General features: G+C 37.7%; 1 protein-coding gene across 1 annotated transcript in view; it reads right to left on the bottom strand.

The window, feature by feature from the left end:
- Positions 1 to 756: 756 nt before the first annotated feature.
- The window catches only part of LOC149226474 (TATA-box-binding protein-like), an 83,675-nt gene continuing 62,758 nt past the window's right edge, over positions 757 to 21,673 (bottom strand). Inside the window, exon 4 of the mRNA XM_089380206.1 lies at positions 757 to 846. Within this exon, the coding sequence (XP_089236332.1) occupies positions 757 to 846 (90 nt within the window). The remainder of the gene's footprint in view (positions 847 to 21,673) is intronic.

Consider the following 21,673-nt stretch of genomic DNA (forward strand, 5'->3'; position numbering starts at 1 on the left):
AAGCCAGTTCCAAATCTATTGTTGCTTAAAATATTTTGGGTTGAGATGGATGTATGGTAGTTTAAAATAAACAAACAGTCAAATATTTTTGGAGGTCAAAATATATTTCATTTTATTCTGTTAGCATTATATGGACAGACGACAAAGAGTTGAAAATCCCTTCAACAATGGGCTGTAAGAGCTCCTCACTTCTCAGTCCAATGATTAAAGCACATGATCAGCGATTTTGTTAATATTCTCAATACCAGAAACAATTTGACAGGTTTTATGCTGAGAATATTAGTAGGCAAAGCTGCAGTAAAGCTGAATACAATAAATCGTCTTTGCCTTCTACAATACTAAGAGTACGACTGGTTGATACAGTTTGACAGGATTTATGCTGAAGTTAGTATGTCAAAGGTTCATTAGTGTTGATTTTGAAAATGATTGCATTGTACTACAAATAGTGATATTTGTATTGTATAGAAAACCAGAGACTATGGGTAAGGCTATACAAGCAGGGAGGTGGAAACTGCATATAGCAAAAATCAGTGAACAGGAGAATACCAAAATAAAAACAACAAAAAATCCAATCAATTAAACACTCTTGGGAAACAAAATTGTTTTAATCTTCCCCCATTAGAAAAAAATATCAAATAGATATCATGAGCTTTCCAATTGAATTCATTTTCATGTATTGTAAATGCTTTTTAGAATATAGAGAAATTAATCAAACAGCCTACAAATCTAACACTCATCATGTTACTATCAAGGAATCTATCTCAAAGTAATTACCATCTTTCCAGAGGCAAATATCAAAGCAGTTGTCTTAGGCTCTCTTATCCTCATTATGACAGCAGCAAACCGCTGCAAACCAACAGAAGAACAATCAAGTGTCTGTCAATTTAAGTACTAAAATTTGAAAATCAAAACAAACATATTTTATTACTGTGGGAAGTCATTTGTCACTGTCATATCCAAATCTCCATTGCTTTGTTATAGTCGTATGAGGGTAAAAACTAAAACAAGGCCACTATGATAGTAAAAACTAATCTAAGGACAAGAAAAGTGCACTGCAAAAAATATTAGCCGATAGTTTCAGCAAGTGAATAAAAAGACAATGAATAATTAAACAACCCTAAACAGATCTTTAAAAGAAATCAAGTTGTAATTTTCTTACAAAGGATATAAATTTAACTGGGTGTATGTATGCATGTATTAATGAGAATTTTTATACAATGTAGGCATTTGAATTTGGCATCTAGTCAAGTCTTACTAGCTTTGAAATTAATGTGGCTTAGCAATCAATGGAATTATGAAAATATCCACGAAGGTGTTGAGAAATCTATTAGGGCAGATTTAGGATAACTTATTCTTGATTTCTCTTACTTGACATTTACCTGTTATATTATATTTTGCTTTTGTTGATTATGTTAGTTTTCTTATCATCAAATAAATGCCCAAAACATGAAGATCATACATAATGAACACCAGATGTAGGCACTCAACCAGGGCAAAACCCCTCTCTAGGGGAAAACCTAGAAATTCTTCTTTTCTTCTTTAGAATGAAATCAAATGAGACAACCAAGACGTTTTTGACAAGACAAAGACCTTCCTCATTCCAAACCATCAAGTCAGCCTCTCATAATGAACACAAATTTCCAAAAACCTCGTTGATTAGAATCTTGGCCCTCTTCTTCTTTTATAGTTCGGTCTATGCTTTCCATTCTGCACCTTCGGCTCCTGCAATATCTACCATTTACTCACACGTGTGGCAGCAGGACAGAGATTTCATCTTCCCTTTTGTTAAACAAAAGACTTCTCTTCTTCGGTATAGAATTCCTTCCTTTTTAGGCTTCTTCATACTTATTTCTTATCTTTCAAAGTTGAAGATTGAATCCATGATAATAATACCCAAATAAGTCGAGTAACTTTCTTATTTATAGTGGTTTTAACTCTTAATCAGGTCAACTTGATGTGCTTGAGGCTGACTTGATGGTGCAGGGGTTTTCATGACTAAAATACATAGAATAAATTTACTTCTTTGACACAATGAGCCCAATAAGGGTATTTTACATTATAACATAGACTTTTACTCAAGACACAAACCCTAGAAGCCTCCAATCGAGGCTTTGACCTAAAAAAAATAAGTATGAAACCAATGCTAATAAATAATTTCCTTTTACAATTGCTAATTTTTCTTTCCTTTCCTTTTGACAAATACATTACATCATGACTCAAGTACAATTATGAAGACCGATACAAGTTACATTTTTCAACACTCCCTCTTAACTAGGGAGGTATGCATAATTGTTCAACGATTCAAGGTTGACCTCAATTTGAAATGTTCCAAAAGAATACAACAACATACACAATGATTGGGACACCCTTATTGCCAAATCCTCCCAACCAGGACTAAGGTGTCATCTAAGCATTTGCCACTATAGGTACCATCAGGCTACAACCTTGATATCCATCTAACAGGATACCATCTAGGCCTCCATAACCTGACACCAACCCTTACAATGATCCAAGTATAAACACTAACTAGAACTCCAACCGATACCCTCCCTCTGGGATCTACACATCAACTGAGATATCAATACTAACCAAGCCATGATGTCCTCCCAAGTACCATCATCATACAAGCAATTTTATGAAACTTAATCTCTTCCTTTTAACCAATTTAGAGACATTTATCAATACACCAACTTGTCCTCGATTCAAGACACAACCTCTTGTTATAGGTCCGAGGGTACAATATCAATCACAGTTTTCTTAACCCAAAAATCAAATCTTCAAATTTGATCTTTCGCCTCCTTCAGTTCACGAGTTGTGAACTTGTCTTCTTCTCTGAATTGTCCTTGACCAAATTGATGGATAAAATGAACACTCTGATCTTGTATTTATACGAATTTTGGGTTTAAAATGAAGGGACACGTCTTATGGAGGGAGGCCGACATGAATAACTGAGTATCTAAGTAACCTAACATGTGGATTTGGGATTCGTTAGATACAGGGGTTCGAGTGTCGGATTCCAACACGTTGACCCCTCGGAACAGGACACGTTTGGATACGTTATATATTATTTTATTAAAATATATATATATATTAAAAATTAGATATTTCTTACACAAATTCTCATTAATGATACAAATTCATTGATTTCAAACATAGATCTTTATCTAGATGTAAGTTTTACTGTTTACAAAGTTAGTAACATTATAGCATGCATAGTACATACAAAATTCAAATACATGTCACATAAATGATAAATCAATGAATCATAAATTCTAAATTCATAAATGATAAATCATAATATATATTCAATTCATCAATGATCGAATAGGAGAAAGACAAGATAGTAAGATAAAGACACTGATAGTTGTAGTTTTCTCATTAAGTCATCAAAATCAAAATGTGTTACATAGGTAGTGCAATGCCAATGGAAAATAGAAATAGAAAATACAAAACAACTACAAGTATAGAAGCCTCAAGGCAGTAGGTAGCCCATGACTCATGAGTCATCAATCCTCATAGTCATCATCAAAATCAGCATCACTATCCTCATCATCATGGTCACCACTGCTCTCCTCTACATCCTCCTCCTCCCCTATATCCAAAGTCACCTCTACATCTGTTGGAGTGGAGGATGACCCCTCTACAATATCACCATCATCAAATCTAATAGGCTCTAGCACTGGATCATTGGGATCCATGTTGGCCAATGCCAACTCAACGCTGTTGTCTAGAACCATATCATCAGGAAAGACATCCCACATCTGTCTTTCCCTTCAACCACTCTTCCCTCTGCTTGTAAATAAGATGAACATTGGTGTTCAAATACACCATTGTCTCTGCCCTGGACTGCTCAAGCCTGTTCTTCTTAACACTATACAAATTCCCATATGTGCTCCAATTCCTCTTGCAACAAGAGGATGAAGTCACCTGAGAGAGGAGCCTTATGGCTAACTATTGTAGAGGAGGGCTTGTTGCCCCATGATTTGCCCACCAAGAATAGGGCTTCTTAGCCCCCTGTCTCTAATCACATCATATCCTGCAAATCGACCAATGCCAATGGAAAAATCTACAAAGGCATCCTCCACCTCATCAAGCAATGCCCTATCCTGAAAAACCCACCTAAATGCATATTTCATCCCTTGTGAGATTTCGCCATCCATGTGAGGAGGAAATCTACGGGAAGGTCCACAAGTCAGCCACTCATGGCTATAGTATTTTGGGTTCAATGAGTGAGCCAAACAATGTAAAGGTGTGCAATTCTTGTCCCATCTGCTAGCAAGAATATCTTGTATAGTACCACAGAAGGCCTCTGGTGATGTCTCATACTCGAGGCACTCACTCTATAGAATAATGCTCCTCACAAACTAAATCATGGAATCCCATCCCTCATAAACCTCTCTTAGAACGGGTTTGTCTATATCTGCAAATCGAAGCAAAGAAATGATAGGGTCCATGATCTGAATAATTAGATCTACCCTCTCCCATCAAGCATAATCTAGCATTGTGTCCTTCACTCTTTTAGAGGCTAGTTGATATGTCTTTCTCCAAAAAGACCAAAAATCTAAAATAACCATGGCCCCAAGAGCGGTCTTGACCTCCCTCAACCTCTTCAACATGATGAATGAAGAGGCAAACCGTGTATCCGCAATCTTCAACAATGATAGATTGTTGTACTCCTTGTAGATAGTGAGAGCATTTGTATGATTTTGTACAAAGTTACGGATATTCTGTGCATCCTCAATAATGTTACCAATTCAAAGCACATCATAAGCAATGGATTTTAGTGCTAAGTTCAATGAATGGACAATGCAAGGTGTCCAAAACACTTGTGGATATTTAGCTTCTACAATCATGCCAAGGGACTTGCAAACAAGTGCATTATCTGTAATGATTTTCACACAAGAATCAACACCTACATCTTCAAAGACTTTAATAAACAACTCACCCATATATTGTGCATCCTTGTATTCTTCAAGTGTATCCACTGCTTTCAAGAAAACTGGACCATTCAAGGAAGACACCATGAAGTTGATGAGTGGGTGTTCCGCTGGATCTGTCCATCCATCAGAAACAATGCTAACCCCAGATGTTGGCCATGATGCTTTAATAGGCTCAAGCATTTTTTGCACTCTTTTTTTGCCTTCGTCAACAATGTGGTTCTAAGCTTCTCTGAACCAGGAGGCACATACCATGATGGGGACCTGTGAGTTAAGAGCTCGGCACATCTCAATAAATAGAGGTGAGTGTGCAACATTAAAGGATATGAAGTTTTGATAGAAAAAAAGGCAATGGTGAGATCAAGCTCTTCCCGTTTCTCTTTTTGAAAAATCTCGTCCATTGGACCAAGTGAAATTGTCTTTCTTTTCGCTACTTTTCCCCCTCTAGAACTCTCAAATGGAAATTTGTTGATGCCTTTCCTCAAAAATGGAAGGGGGTCATCATTCTTGGTTTTTTTTTTAATTTTGCAGCACATTTGCCATACCAACAGTGAACTCTTTTTCCATTTCTTTCCTCTTTTGTAAAGTAACTTGTGTACAAGCTCCAACTCCACAACCTGGTAAAGCCAACAAATGGCCTTTCACACAAAAATATGTGCTTGTGAAAGTACTGTGGCAAAAGCTACATCTCCAATTCACATTGCCTCCTCCCTTCACCTCGCTGCTTGGCCCATCCTCTCTTGTGACATATTTCCAAAAGGGAGATTTCTCAATATTACCTTTAGAAGGAAGTCTTCCCTCAACATTACTTGTAGCAGACTCTAATGAAATTGGGGGCGAGGGGCATCTCCAATGGGGACATTCTTCCCCTTCCTTTGCCCCCTACCTGTTGCCCTTGATTGAACCGTGAAAACTGTAAAAAAAATAAACAAAACATGCACAAATTTGTAAAAGAAATGCATATACAAACTGTTGTAATACAAATGGAAAAAAATAGAGAGGAAATGCACTTACGTATTGCTTGAACCTCCTTGAAAGCACTCCAAACCCTTGGCTCCTTGCTCCAAACACCTAACGGAAAACTCATAGCTCACCTATTGCAAAAGAAATGACACAAAATGATACAAATTAGAGGCATTTCCGCCCTTTTATGGTCGCGCGGTCCCAATTTGCCAGATTCATGTCTGGATTTCGTGACACGATGTGTCCAAATGGGACACGATCTGAATTCAATCGTCCCATTCGGACACGACGTGTCATGAAATCTGAACACAAAATAGGTCGAATCGAATCCGATTCAACGGATTCAGACACTTGGCCCTCAAACAAAGAATCCGGTTTCAGAGCTGAGTATAGGTCGGCTAGGGAGAAAATAGGATATATATTACCTTAAAAATTCATTTTATCCTAGACTATGAGGAGTTAGAGGGTGAGTGAGGGCTCATTGGAAAGGTAAAAAATCCTCTACATGTTGGAGAAGGAGCAATTATGAAATGATGTCTTCAAAATGATATAAAACAATTTTCTTAATGACTGTTCAAGAAATGTAGTACACACCTTGGGAATATTTGGATTTTTCATGTATAAGGTCAATGGGACTAGAATGAGGGTTAGGGTAATTTCATTAGGGCTTCAAGTGTGGTCTCCAACCATCATCCATATCATCAATTGTGTCATCATATGGTATACAACAATCATTCATGGCATGACCTTCAATAGTGCTCATATTTACATCGATGACAATTATTGACCAACAATCTCCCCCTTTGTCATTGACGGAAATATTCTTTCTTCCAACATGTTCCCCCCCTTTGACATCAATGACAAATGGGGTGCCCAAGTACTCCCCCTATCAAACTACTTCTTGTCATGCTGCTCCCCTTGTCATGGTGCTTCTACCCCTGTCGATGTGTTCTCTTAATGTGATGCAAGAGCAATGACCCCCATATTTTGGCGAAGATATTCAAATGCTTCTCGTGGTAAGGGTTTTGTAAAGATATTTGCAATTTGTTCCTTTGTATTAACGTATTCCAATCTGATATTTTGTTCAGCAACTTGCTCATGGAGAAAGTGGTATTTGATTGGAATATGTTTTGTCTTCAAGTGCATTACTGGATTTTTTGAAAGACTGATGGTGTTGGTGTTGTCACAATAGATGATGATTGGTTGATTAGTCTCTATGTTGACATCTTTCAATGCTTCCTTCATCCACAATATTTGTGTACAACAATCTGCAGCAACTATATATTCGGCTTCAATTGTGGAGAGAGATATAGAAAAAAAAATTGTTGAGCTAAGATACTAAACAATCTCCGATGAAGAATGCATTTCCGCTAGTACTTTTTCGATCGTCTACGCTTCCAACCCAATCAACATCGGTGTAAGTTGTCACAGAAAGAGTTGTGCTTTTGGGTTACCATAAGCCAAAATTAGGAGTACCCTTCAAATATCTAAGAATTATTTTCACAACCAACCAATGGGATTCCTTAGGAGTTGATTGAAACCTTGACACCATTCCCACTACTTGCATAATATCGGATCATGAAGCAATTAAGTATAGAAGAGCTCCAATTATTGACCTATAAAGAGTTGCATCCACTGAAGGGGATTCATCATCTTTGCTTAATTTGCAATATGTAGTCATCGTTGTGCTCATAGAAGCACATTCTTCCATCCCATATCTCTTAAGCATGTCTTTAAGATATTTTGCTTGGGATATGAACATACCTGCCTTAATTTGAATTGTAATCCAAGGAAGTAGGATAATTCACCAATCATAGACATTTTGAATTCCTTCGACATGATTTGAGCAAATTCATCACTTACTTCATCATTGTTGTTGGCAAAAATCAGATCATCAACATATACAAGGGTGACTAGTAATTCATCCTTGTCCATTTTCATGTAGAGATTACTTCCTGCCACTCCCCTTTTGAAGCTCTGTTGTTGTAAATAATGATCCAATCTTGCATACCAAGCTCTAGGAGCTTGTTTCAATCCATATAACGCCTTTTTTAACTTACGTACGAAGTCGTTTCCTTCTATTAGACCACACCCTTCCGGTTGCTCCATGTAGAATTCTTCCTTTAGGTCACCATTCAGGAATGTTGATTTCACGTCAATTTGATAGAATTTGAATCCTTTTGAACAAGCAAATGCCAAAAACAACCTTATAGCTTCCAATCGAGCTACCAGGGCAACAATTTCTTCAAAGTCAATGTCGATTTGGGGTAGCATCGGATCTGCTCTAGGCCTCAAATTTTGCAAGGAGGCTTGGGCACATGTATTCCGAAGAACCCAGAAAGTATTTTGGAAAATTCCACCCAGAGATGATTATATTAAAATAATTAATATTTTTAATGGAGTTCCTATGTCTAAACTTAGGAAGATTAAAATATTAATGGGTATTAATCTAGTTGTGGGTATAACTTCTAGAAGAAGACAGAGATCAAGCCAAAACGATCTGACTTTGATTAGGAGTTAATCTAGGCCATTGGTTGTTCAACATAAATATATAAGAAGGGGCTTGAGAGTCATTTGGAAAACACGCCGAGAGATCAAGAGATTGAATTTCTGAAGTGAGAAGTTCTCAGGAGGAAATTCTGATCGAGTAGATTTCTTGCAGTTGAGGGGCAGGGATAGTTAGGTTGGAGTACCTTCTTTGGAACCCCGAATACTCAACAGAGATGTAGAGAAGCACTAGTGGAGGCAGCGCAAACCCAGGAAGGACTGACATTGGGCCAGGAGGGCCCATGCAGTGCTTGACGCAGAGCCAGAAGGGCCAACGCAGAGGCAGAGCTATCTTCCAGTAGATGTTTGAAATTTGTCGGGGAGCTGCCGGACTCGCCAGGGTTGACTTCATAGCTCCAGGAGGCAAGGAGACCCAGCGCAAAGCTAACGCAGAGCCTCAGAGAGCTCCACGCAGTCCCACACAGTTACTGCGAATGGGCAGCTCAGTTGTAGTCCGGGATAGTTAGTTCAGTTGTCGGATCAGCCGGGATTTGCCAGGTGAAGTGAGGTAATCTCACTAAGTTTTCTGCCAGTGTCTTTTTCTCTGTAACTGGATTTCCAGAAGGGCATCCAGAGTTGTATTCATAACTATTGCTTAATAATAATAATCCCTCATAACTTTTGCACCAGTTTTCCCGCATTGGGTTTTTCCGGGGACTTTTGTCCAAAAATAACAGTGTCTATTGTGTTGTATTTTCTTTCCTGCTCGGTCTATTTTTTTCACATAATATTTAATTAAGTGAAGGTCGCAGTAGTATTTACTTCGATATTTGCTAGAGAACACAATAAATAACTTGTGGATTAACAAGTAGGAGAAGTAACATCAGTTTGTTGCAGTAGGAATTCCTGTTGAGGAATTTTCACAGTAAATTCCTTCAATTTGTGAGTATCCTTTACAAACAAGCCTTGCCTTATTTCTGATGATCTGTCCATCTTCATTCATTTTGTTTTTGAACACCCACTTGGTTCCAATAATATTTTTATCTTTTGGATGAGGTACAAGTTCCCATGTTTCATTCTTTTCGATTTGAAACATTTCTTCTTCCATAGCATTCACCCAATGAGGGTCCTTACTAGCTTGAGCAAAGTTTTCTGGTTCTACCATGGATAGTAAGGCAACATCATCTTTTCTTGGTGTATTTGTCATCTTTCTTCGGGTTTGTATTCCATCATCTGCATTCCCAATAATCTGTTCTTCCGGATGGTGTTTTTGAACAAATTTTACTTTTGATGGAGTTTGAGATGGTTCCTTTTGACTTTCTTGATCCTTTTCTTCCTTTGTTGTATCTTCTTCAGATTCTTCAAGAATAGAATCTTCTTCACGAACTTCAATTTCCTTTTCTGGAAGCGCCTCGTCGATCTTTACATCAATGCTTTCTACTATCTTTCATAGTCGATTATTGTAGCATTTGTATGCTTTGCTCCTTGTAGAATATCCCAAAAATATTCCTTCATCAACACGAGAATCAAACTTGCCTGGTGAGTCATCATTGATCTTCATAAAGCATTTACTTCCAAAAATTCTAAAATATTTTACTGAAGCAGGTCTTCCTTTCCATAATTCATACAAAGTTTTGTCATTATTTGGTCTTAGTTGGGCTTTATTCAAGGTATACACTACCGCCCCAATTGCTTCTCTCCAAAACTTGGCTTGCAAATCAGCTGCTAGTAACATTGTTCTCGCCATTTCTTGCACAATTCTGTTTCTTCTTTCCACTACTCCATTTTGTTTAGGAGTTCTAGCTACGGAAAGTTCTCTTTTTATTCCATGCATTTCACAGAAATCATTGAATTCCTTTGAAGTAAATTCTCCTCCTCTATCTGTTCTAAGACACTTGATTTTTTATTCTTTTTCATTTTCCACAAGAGCTTTGAAATTCTTAAAACATTCAAAAGCTTCGGATTTAAACTTTATAAAGAACACCCACATCATTCTAGTATAGTCATCTACAAATAGAGAAAAGTACATTTCACCTTGTGGTGCTAGAGTTCTGGTTGGTCCACATAAATCTACATGTATGATCTCCAAAGGTTTTGATGTTGAGAATTCCTTGGTTTTGAAGCAAGTTCTAGTTTGCTTTCCATGTTGACATGGGCCACACACAACTTGTTCCAGATTTTATAATTTTTGGAATGTCCCTCAGTAAACTTGTTTTGTTGATGTTAACCAAGTTGTCAAAGTTTATATCTCCCAATCGCTTGCGCCATAACTATTGACCCATATAGCATTTTTCTTCTTGAATTTTACTTAAAATGTATACCTTATCTGGTGTTCTCACTCTTTTTCCCACAAGTTCTCCTGAAGAGGATTTTCGTATCTCGCAGCCTTTAGTACTAAAGATAACATTATGTCCTTGGTCACAAATTTGGCTAATGCTTAGAAAATTGTGTTTGAGTCCTTCTACCAGTAATGCGTTTTGTGCTTTTCCCTTTCCATTAACAAGAGCAACCGTCCCTTTTCCGGCAATTTTAGTGAATCCACTTCCAAAGGATACATTTCCATCATTTTGTTTAATGAGATAAACTTCTTTTGGTCATCTATCATGTGTCTTGAACACCCACTATCCACAAACCATTGATTTTCATCACTTTGTGCACATAAAGCTAGGCCACATTTATTGGTAGTGGGTTCCTCCTTTTTTAACTCTTCCTTTTTCTATATAAATGGACAATTTTGTGTATCATGGCCAAAATCATTGCATTTTGAACATGCTAGGTCATACTTAGCCAAAGGATCAAAAGAATTATGGGTCTTGATTTGACCTTGTTCTTTTGAGCTAAGTGGCTTGCTTTGATAATTGGCCCTATATCTCCTTGAGCTATTATCCTTATAAGCCTTGCAATGCTTAGTTTGATGACCAACATTTTTACAATAGACAACCAAGAAAGATAGTTTGATACCTATTAGAATAGCCTTGACTTGATGTAACATTCTTTTCTGGATATATCTTTCCTTCATTCCTTGGGTTGTTGTAAGTGGATCTTTGTTCTTGGTGGAACAACTTCTCTTTTGGATGATTGCAAAGGATGTTAGCATAGCTTCTTTGGATTTCTTCATTGGCATTCTTCTTCGAACTTGATGATTCACCTTTAAAACCAATTCCACTCTTATCATGTTGTGATCTTTGAGTATTAAGGATGTTATCAAGAGTTTGAGAGCTTTGCTAGCTCTTATTAACCTAATTCAACTCTTTCTTTAGAGAGACAATTTCAGCTTCAAGTGTCTCGCATATTTCTTCTCTTTCTTTTAGCTTCTTGTTCAAAATTTCTTCCTTTTTTGCTTCTTCCTTTTCTATTTTGAGAGAAATGATCTTCTTCCTTAATTTCTCATTTTCTTCAATAGCACTCATTAGTAATTCATCTACATTTCCTTCATCTTCTTTTCTTGAATCATCATCATTTGCAAACGCCATGAACAATACTTCACTACTTCCAGCATAGTCTTCTTCTTCTTCAGAGTCATCATTATCCCTTTTGAGTAGAAAGGTATTTTTAGTTGATTTTTTCTTTGTAATCACGAATTCTTCTTCATCGGAGTCATCTTTTTTGGAGAAGAAATTCTTCTTATTTGACCCTTTCTTCTTGAACATCCTATTTTTATAATCATCGCAATCATGTTTATGAGCACACTTTGAAGCATAATGTCCTATTCCACCACACTTAAAACAAATGAGAGGAAACTTATGTTTGAGTTTGGACCCCTTCCTTAGTTTCTTCACGAATTGTGCTAGTTTTGTTTCAGTATCAGAATCATCACGGCTATAATTCTTCCTTTCTTCAATGTTCTTGAAGCCTTGAATGTTGCTTCCTTAGAGTTTGGGATTCCTTTTCTCATTTCATATGCAATGAGAATCCCATGAAGTTCGTCCATTTTTAGGTCATCCAAGTCCTTTATTTCTTCTATGGCACTGACTTTGGAATCAAAACGTTCTGGAAGTGATCTCAAAGTCCTTTGGACAACTGTGCTTTCTTCAACGATTTCTTCTAGACCCTTGAGTGAGTTGACAACTTCATCCACTCGGAGGAAAAAGGTTGCAATGTCTTCTTCGTCATCCATTTTAAGACTCAAATTGTCTTCTATGAGTTTGAAGTTTTTCCTTCTTGACCTTGGAGTCTCCATCATAGATACCAATAAGCTTGTCCCACATTTCCTTGGCAGATTCACAGTTCATAACCTTTGTAAATTCTAAATCAGAAATTCCACTTGTTATGGAATTTAGTGCTTTGGCATTTGCTATATAAATTTTCCTTCCATCCGGATCAGTTGGTGGAGGAGATGGAACTTTATACCCATCTTGAATTGATTGCCATACTTTTGGTCCAAGAGACATTAAATAAAATGTCATCCTACGTTTCCAAAAGGAAAAATTTGTTCCATCAAATTGAGGGATTTTTCTTGAATCCTTACTGACCATTGTGACTAAGAATCCTTCTTCCAGCTGTTAGGCTGATTATGAAGGTGTCTTCGATACCAATTGTTGGAAATACTGAGAGGGGGGGTGAATCAGTGTTTCTTTTCAATTGTTATGTTTATCAGTTAAGATTCTTCACAATTATAATAAAAAATAATAATAATGAGAATTTTATTGTGAACAAGTGAGGACACCAATCCTCTTTTACAAAAGTTTGAGTACAATGATGTTTGAGGGCACCAACCCTTCAATATACCAAGCTCCAACCTATTGCCAAGCTCCAACTTGGAATTTTATGAGGCTCCAACCCTTTTCTTCCCAAGGCTCAAATCTTGTTTTTAGAGGCTCCAACCCCTAGGGAACCAACCCTTTAGCGTTTTGAATAAAAATGAATAAGTGACATACTTGAATTGCTCCACAAGTCTCTTCACTGTCCAATACTTTACTTGTCCAAAAGCTCCAAAACAGTTAATCCTTCACTGTTCCATCATCCAATTCTTCACATTCATCATTGTTCCATCGTTCAATTCTTCATGAGCTCTTTACTGTCTAGAGTTTATGAGTCTCCACAGGTATGAGGCAATATACCATAGGTCAAGACTACAACAAGTTCAAAGGTGAACGAGCCTCAAATCAAACTGTTGATACCAAAAGTCCAAATCAAATGATCTGAGTTGACTGTCTTAAGTGATACAGTGAATTGTCCTTCAAGACAAGCTGAAAGCCTGGGTGATTGTTCTTGTTTGCAGCTTCAAGGTGACACTACATATCCGAGGTTTTGTTTATAAATCTGAGCCACAGGAAATGATTTATCACAAGACAAGCCTAAGTTTTCAACTATAACCCTAGTTTGAGCCTCCCAACAATAATTATATTGAACCCCTAAGACTGTAATTTGAGACTCTGTTATTACTATTTCAAAATCCTGTAGGTAGATTCTAATTCCGAGCATGCTTCTAATTCCAAGAGCTAGTGTCACTGATCTGAGGGCATACTCCTTTGTCACCTGTCCGAGAGTTAGTGTCTTCAATTGAGGGCACAACCTCTTGTTATAGGTCTAATGGTACAGTATCAATCACAGTTTTCTTAACCCAAAAAACAAATCTTCAAATTTGATCTTCTGCCTCCTTTAGTTCACAAGTTGTGAACTTGTCTTCTTCTTTGAATTGTCCTTGACCGAATTGATGGATAGAATGAACAGTCTGATCTTGTATTTATACGAATTTTGGCTTTAAAATGAAGGGACACGTCTTATGGAGGGAGGCCAACATGAGTAACTGAGCATAGTTCAGCTAGGGAGAAAATAGGATATATATTACCTTAAAAATTCATTTTCTCCTAGACTATGAGGAGTTAGAGGGTGAGTGAGGGCTCATTGGAAAGGTAAAAAAGTCCTCTACATGCTGGAGAAGGAGCCATTGTGAAATGATGTCTTCAAAATGATATAAAACAATTTTCTTTATGATTGTTCAAGAAATGTAGTACAGACTTTGGTAATATTTGGATTTTTCATGTATAAGGTCAATGGGACTAGAATGAGGGTTAGGGTAATTTCATTAGGGCTTCAAGTGTGGTCTCCAACCATCATCCATATCATCAAGTGTGTCATCATATGGTCTCCAACAATCATTCATGTCATGACCTTCAATAGTGCTCATATTTACATCAATGACAATTATTGACCAACAAACACATCAGCTACTTGTTCATCTGTTGGCACATACGGTAGCTTCATGACCCCAATCAGTATCCAAACTTTCAATGTACATGTTTTTGTATGCTAGCACAATATTCTGGGTCTTTCAACTATTCTAATGTAGCTTAGGTCATCACATTATCCAAACACATTTCGATGGAAGCCTCCTTCTTCAATTTTTCCAGCAGCACCAAACTCAGTGTCAACAGTTTCCAAAATATCCAATTCTTGTTCACATCATCAATCACAACTTTATTAATCACGAATACAACTTTTGAATAACCATCTGTAGTGCTTCAACTATTCTCTGATCTCAAACATCCTCATGGCCTTCTCATCATGTTTTCAATTATGGGGGCAGTTTTACTAGGCTCCCTCTCAACTAGGGAGATATACACTTTCTTTATCCAAACTTCTTAGGAGAGAAATTCATCAACTTCAGCCATACAGCCTCTTTCTTTTGCATCATCACAACATCGGAGAAATTCAACCTTCCTTCTATCATTACTTTGCAACAAGGTCATCAACGATGTATACTTCAATGTTACCAAGATTCTTACAACTCCCTTTTTCCATCATGCTCAACATCATCATCAAGTATGAGGTAGGTAAGCATTTTTAACATCTTAAAGACTATGTACCTTCAAATCTTCAACAAGTTCAACCAAGCACAAATATAGAGCATGAAGTCAACTTTATCAATATAGGGTTAGCATGTCAACATAATGGGAGCATATTGAATCAGAATTTAGATATCAAAACCTAAACCTAGTTAGGTTTATATTCAACAAAGGACACACTTTTCATGCCCTAGACTTTCACAACAATGTATGCTAGGGTTTTTTCACAAACCCTAGATTCTATCAAAACTAAACTTTAGCAAGTAAATTCAATCATAGTGAAAGCATTTTACATCTAGGGCTTCATTATCATGCCATAGAATCTCATATCAATTTTGATGAGGGTTTTTGTCATAAACTCTAGATACAAACATCAAACTTCAATGTTAGATATTCAACAATTTCGACCAAGCTAGGGTTTCATTCCTAGGATTTTATATTAACTATTGCAAGGGTTTTGTCATAAACCCTAATTCATCAAACCCTAAAAATCTAGAGTCTCATTATATAACCTAGACATTAACAACAAACCCTAAAAGGCTAGGGTTTCATACATTAAGAGATTATAATTTCATTATATGATCTAGACTTTATCAACAAACCCTAAGAAGACTAGGGTTTTATCATTTACATCAACATACCCTAAGCATCAAAAGGCTAGGGTTTTATAGTGAACCCAAAAGGTTAGGGCTTTACAAAAGATTAAGAATACAACAAGGGTTGATTTAATCTAGAGATTGATCACGCTAAACAAGAATCTTGATGATTCAAACCCTAGAAATGAGAGAATTAGTAATATAAAGAAAATTTCAAAAAATATTTGTACCCTTCTAATATAAAGAAGACTAGATACAAATCATGTGGTTGTAGACATACCTTGAGTTACTCCTTTTCCCTTCTAATATAAAGAAGACTAGATACAAATCATGTGGTTGTAGACATACCTTGAGTTACTCCTTTTACAAACCTTATAAGGTTTTCTTATTGAAGGGCTCCCTTTGAATTATGATAGCATCTTCATGGTTCATTTCCTTATGAGTCAACTTGTGCCCAAGGATACAACTCGATTTACCAAGTCACCATTCTTATTATAGACCTGCAATATTTATTGACAAACACAACCAAAATATACAAGTACAATAGTGTGATGATTGTATAGGGTTTCTATTACTTTTAAGAGAGTGAGTTCCTAGGGATTCGAGTTACAAAGTCTAGACATCATTTAATTTCATTCTTGTCAAGGTTTTACATATATCTCAGATTATTTACAAACCCTAGACATTTGTGAGATAGGGAACAAGTGATTGAGAGTGAGACTTTCATATGTACTATCTAGGGTTTACAAACCCTACGCATTAACAATATTCAATGAGGGCTTGCCAACCCTAGAACCATACAATCAACTAACCTTAAGATAACAAATTCTTAGCAAATGAAATAGTTATACATACCTCAACACTTACATACCTTTGTCTTTCATGCTTGAAAGATTGATATTCCATTGAGCTTGAAAGAGTAATTTTAGTACTTGCTTGTATGTGATGAGGATTTTAGGGCTCCTTTCACAAATTTAAGATGAACGTTTTCTTCTCATTGCTTCCTTTATTGAGACAGAGATGGATTATGCATAGAGAACTTTCTATCAAGATTCTTGTAGCATTCTTTGATTCTTAAACTAGGACTAGCATAACTTGTGTAATGGAGAAGTTGCTACAGGCTTCCAAAAAGAATTCTCCTCACATAAGATTCTTCTAGGTCAGCTTTGATTGAGGTTCAGACATTATATATTGATACACAGATTCTCGTCCTATTCCACAGAGGTCTCGGCTCCTTTAATTTTGGGGTGATTGTAGCTTTATAGCAATTCTTTAATGCTTTTTAAATAATTCGATCTAGGTCCTTCTCTTTGCAGGTTATAAGGACTAACTTTAATCCATAGAAGATGTCTTGAAAATGTGATTTGGTTACCTACATAATGTTAGTTTTTGTAGCATCAGAAGTATTCTAGTCTTGAATCTCTGTGGAGAGGATAAAACACTAGAATTCTCCATAACCCAAAAATTGTTTCTGGAAATTTCACTTAGAAGTATCTCAATTAGAATAATAGCCTATTTTTAAATATTTCCTAAGTCTAAACTTAGGAAAAGGCATTAATTAGTCTGAATTAATTGAGATAAGTTGTGAATCATCTAAAAACTCACACCAATCGACTCGGAAATAATTTGGTCCTTTGATTAAGTTTTAATCTTGGTCGTTGGATGTCCAACAAAATATTATAAGAAGAAGTCGATGGGTAGATGGAGAAAACACCTATGAGACACAGAGATCGATTTCCTTGGAGAGTTCATTTTTCCTAAGGCAATAGCCAGAAGAGTTCGAGCTTCAGAAGGGAAGCAGAGACAGAGAGGGGCAGGGACAGTAATGATGGAGGAAAGTTTTCCAGATCCAGCAAGTATATTGCAGAGAGGCAAAGATAGCCACAGAGAGGTTGTGCAAGGGCTACACAGAAGCCTCTAAGAGGCAATTCGATCTTGCTAGGGAGAAGAAAAGTTTCAGTTCCAAAGGTCGGAAAGACATTCTAGAGGCCAAGAAAGACATTTTCCCAATCAGCAACAGACTAGACGGCCTGAGGAGCAGTTGATTCAGGCAGCGCGCAAAAGGGATTGTGCAACGGTTACGCAAGCCTACGAAAATGCTGTTTGGATAGATCACTTGGAGTTGTTGTCAAAGCCCAAATTTCTTGTGGGGTGAGGAAAATTCCTCACTAGATTTTTGCTAATACTTTTCTCTGTAGGATTGCCAGATTTCATCATCCAGTTGTACTCAGAATTTCTCACTGCTACATAATAATATAAAACCCTCAATTGTTGCACCGGTTTTCCCACATTGGGTTTTTCTGGAGGCATTTGTCCAAAAATAACTATGCTATAATTTTGTGTGTATGTGCTAGATTATTTCTCGATTTCCAGCACTATTATTTTCCGCAGTTTTATTTGTGAAGGTTGTGGTGTGATTTATTTAATATTTGTCATAGCAAATAAATTGTTAAATTAATTAACAATTAGAAGAATTAATTTCAGTTGCTGCAATAGGATATCAGTGGTGAAATTTTAACATGGTATTAGAGCGTGAATGATCAGACAAGGAAGCTCAGAAGCGGATAGAAGAATTCACTGTTCAGAGGGAGCAGCAGGACAATTTTTCAAGGGATTGCACAGAGCCTAAGCCAGGTAGTTCGAATTGCTAGGCAAATCAATTTTTCAGTGCGGGTTGGAAAAAAATTGGTTTGCCAGAGTCAGTAATTCCAGCACGCATAGGGAGCAGCAGCTCAAGCATTTTCGCTGGGCAGATTCCTTGTGCGGGCACAAAAGGGTTTTGCAACAATTTGCAGTAGCAAAATCAGTGTCGAGTGGAAGAGAAAGAGCACACGTAGAGGGAAGATTTCTTTCAGGGGATCTTGAGTTTTAGACATCTAATTTTTCCAATTGCAGATTGGTAGTAGCTGTGAGCAAATTTCCTCACTCCAAAAGGGAGTGCGTGTAGCAGATCCAACAGTCGAGAAGAGGGAAAGAGGGAGATTTTCGACCAGTTTTAGAGATGGCCATAGCTAGGCATAAAGATCAGGATAGATTGGAGGGTGCCTCCAACTATTTCATATCGAAGGCTAGGATGTCCTTCCTTCTAAATGAATATGGCCTAAAAGTCTATGTGGAGAATGTGGTAGCAATACCCCAGGATGTCGATCAACTGAAGGAATACAAAGAAGAAATGGTGAAGGCGAAGCGGATGATTTTGGATGCAGTTTGAGATTATCTAGTCTCACATGTGGCAAACAAAGGTACAGCCAAGGAGATGTGGGATGCTCTCTCCGAGCTATTTTAGAGTTCTTACGAACAGCAGAAGATGTTTCTCTAGGAGAAGCTGAGGAGCATAAGGATGCAGAAGGGAAAAAACATAGATGGCTTCCTCACCAAGATTTAGGAAGTCCAAGATCAGCTTGCAGTCATTGGGGAGGCACCCCAGCCCACAAAGCTCGTACGGTTGGCACTGAATAGTGTCTCAGATGATTGGGAAGTGTTTGCCCAAACTATCTTGAGCAGAGACACATTGCCTAAGTGGGACAGGATGTGGTCCGATCTACAACAGGAGTTGAGGCAGGCTCTTCTAAAGAGTTCCATCAACAGCGGTAGCAGCAGCAAGGGCATGAAGGGTGAGAAGGAAGAGGAAAATGTGGCCCTCACATCAAAGGGTCCCAATAACGGACAGGGAGGAAAGAAGAAGAAGAAGAACCTGTCAAAGGTCAAGTGCTTCATATGTGATGAGTTCGGCCACTACACTACGCAGTGTCCTCTCAGGGAGAAGGACAAGCAGACCCAGGAAACAACGTTTGCTGAGATCGATAAGTTGTCCTCCATACTAGAGGAAGATTTCGCGATGTTTGCAATTATACCTACATGAGAGAGGTGGGGCAATCTAGAGCTATAGTCCTCGAGCAGCGCAGACATGGGCAAGGTCCATTAAGGTGCCCTCATGGATCATTACATTTCTACGGGGGGCCACAATATTCAGTAGTAGGATGGATCAATGTCAGTGATGCAATCAAATTCTCGAATGACAGTGGTAGACTAGTAGCAGTCAGGTGATGAGGAGCGCAGTGCAATGTTGGTAGCAGTGCAGAGTGGCACAATGCAGAGTTACCAACGGCGCAGATTCTTCAGTGTACAGTGCAATAGCTAGTAGTAGTTAGGACTCAGGAGACAGATGCAGTAGACAGATGATTCAGTGTTTTGGATGCTTCTCAGTGGTAGTTGTTGCAATTGCAACAGCAAAAGATGAGAGGGAGTTGTAGTTGTTAGAGTTGGCAACGGTATAGCAGGGTCAATAGTAGCACAGATGCAACATCAAAGTTGCGCAGTTGTTGGTGGGCAATGGCAATGAGTCATAGTGACCAGACATCAGCAGCATGACAGAGGGGATATAGAGACAGGGTGTTGTAGCAGTGGTGTAGCACTAGAACACCTTCCTCGCTAAAAGGGAGTGTTAGTTTTTGTAGCATCAGAGGTGTTCTAATCTCGAAACTTTTTGGAGGGGATAAAACATAAGAGTTCTCCATAACCCAGAAATTGTTTCTGGAAATTCCACCTAGAAGTGTCTCAATTAGATTATTAACCTATTTTTAATTATTTCCTAAGTCTAAACTTAAGAAAAGGGATTAATTAATCAATATTAATTGAGATGAGGTGTGAATCATCTAGAAACTCCCACAGATCAACTGAGAAATAATTTGGGCCCTTGATTAAGTTTTAATCTTGGTCGTTGGAGGTCCAACAGAAGATTATAAGAAGTCAATGGGTAGATGGAGAAAACACTTGTCAGACACACAGAGATTGATTTCCTTGGAGAATTCAATTTTCCAGAGGCAGTAGCCAAAATAGTTCGAGCTTCAGAAGGGAAGCAGAGACAAAGACGCAGGGACAGTGAGACTGGAGGAAAGTTTTTTGGATCTGGCGAGTACGTTGCAGAGAAGAGAGGTAGCCACAGAGAGGTTGTGCAAGGGTTGCACAGAAGCCTCTAAAAGGCAATTCAATCCTACTAGGGAGCAGTAGAGTTTCAATTCCAGAGGCCAAGAAAGACGTTTCAAAGGCTAGGAAAGGAATTTTCCCAGTCAGCAACAGACTAAACGACTTGAGAAACAATTGATTCAGGCAGTGCGTAGAAGGGACTGCGCAAGGGTTATGCAGGCCTATGCAGAGGTTGTTTGGATGGCTCACTTGGAGCTGTAATCGAAGCATGGATTGCTTGTGGGGGTGAGGAAATTCCTCACTAGATTTTTGCCAGTATTTTTCTCTGTAGGATTGCCAGATTTCGGCATCCAATTGTACTCAGAATTTCTCATTGTTGCATAATAATATAAAACCCTCAGTTGTGGCACCGGTTTTCCCACATTGGGTTTTTCAAGGACATTTGTCCAAAGATGAGTGTGTCATAACTTTGTGTGTATGTGCTAGATTATTTGTCAATTTCCTACGCTACTATTTTCCGCAGCTTTATTTGTGAAAGTTGCAGTGCGATTTATTTGATATTTGTCGTAGCAAATAAATTGTTAATTTAATTAATAATTAGAAGAATTAATTCTAGTTGTTGCAATAGGATTTTAGTGGTGAAATTTTCAAAGAGAACCTTCCCATTTTGGAGATGGTTTAAAGTTCGAATTACTGAGGTCAATTCAGATCTTATATTTCATGCACAAACCTTCACTTTTTCTTCCAACAATCTTAGCCTTGACAAGGTTTAAAGCCTCACTATTCGGACATCCAAGAAATGTTATTCGGCTCCTTTCATTGTTGTAGTTATTAAGTTCAGTCCTGCGATCTTAATTACTGAGGTCTGCGGCCTAATTGCAAAAGACTAGTCTTGTAATCATTCTCAGAAAAGTGCTCCTTTTCAATTCGGTTTTCCTCCTAGGAACTTGGCCTTGTGGACTAATGCTTCTAGTCT

This window comes from Pinus tabuliformis, chromosome J, assembly GCF_031772625.1.
Source record: "Pinus tabuliformis cultivar Carrire ecotype Pingquan chromosome J, CPIR1, whole genome shotgun sequence".
Taxonomy (NCBI): domain Eukaryota; kingdom Viridiplantae; phylum Streptophyta; class Pinopsida; order Pinales; family Pinaceae; genus Pinus; species Pinus tabuliformis.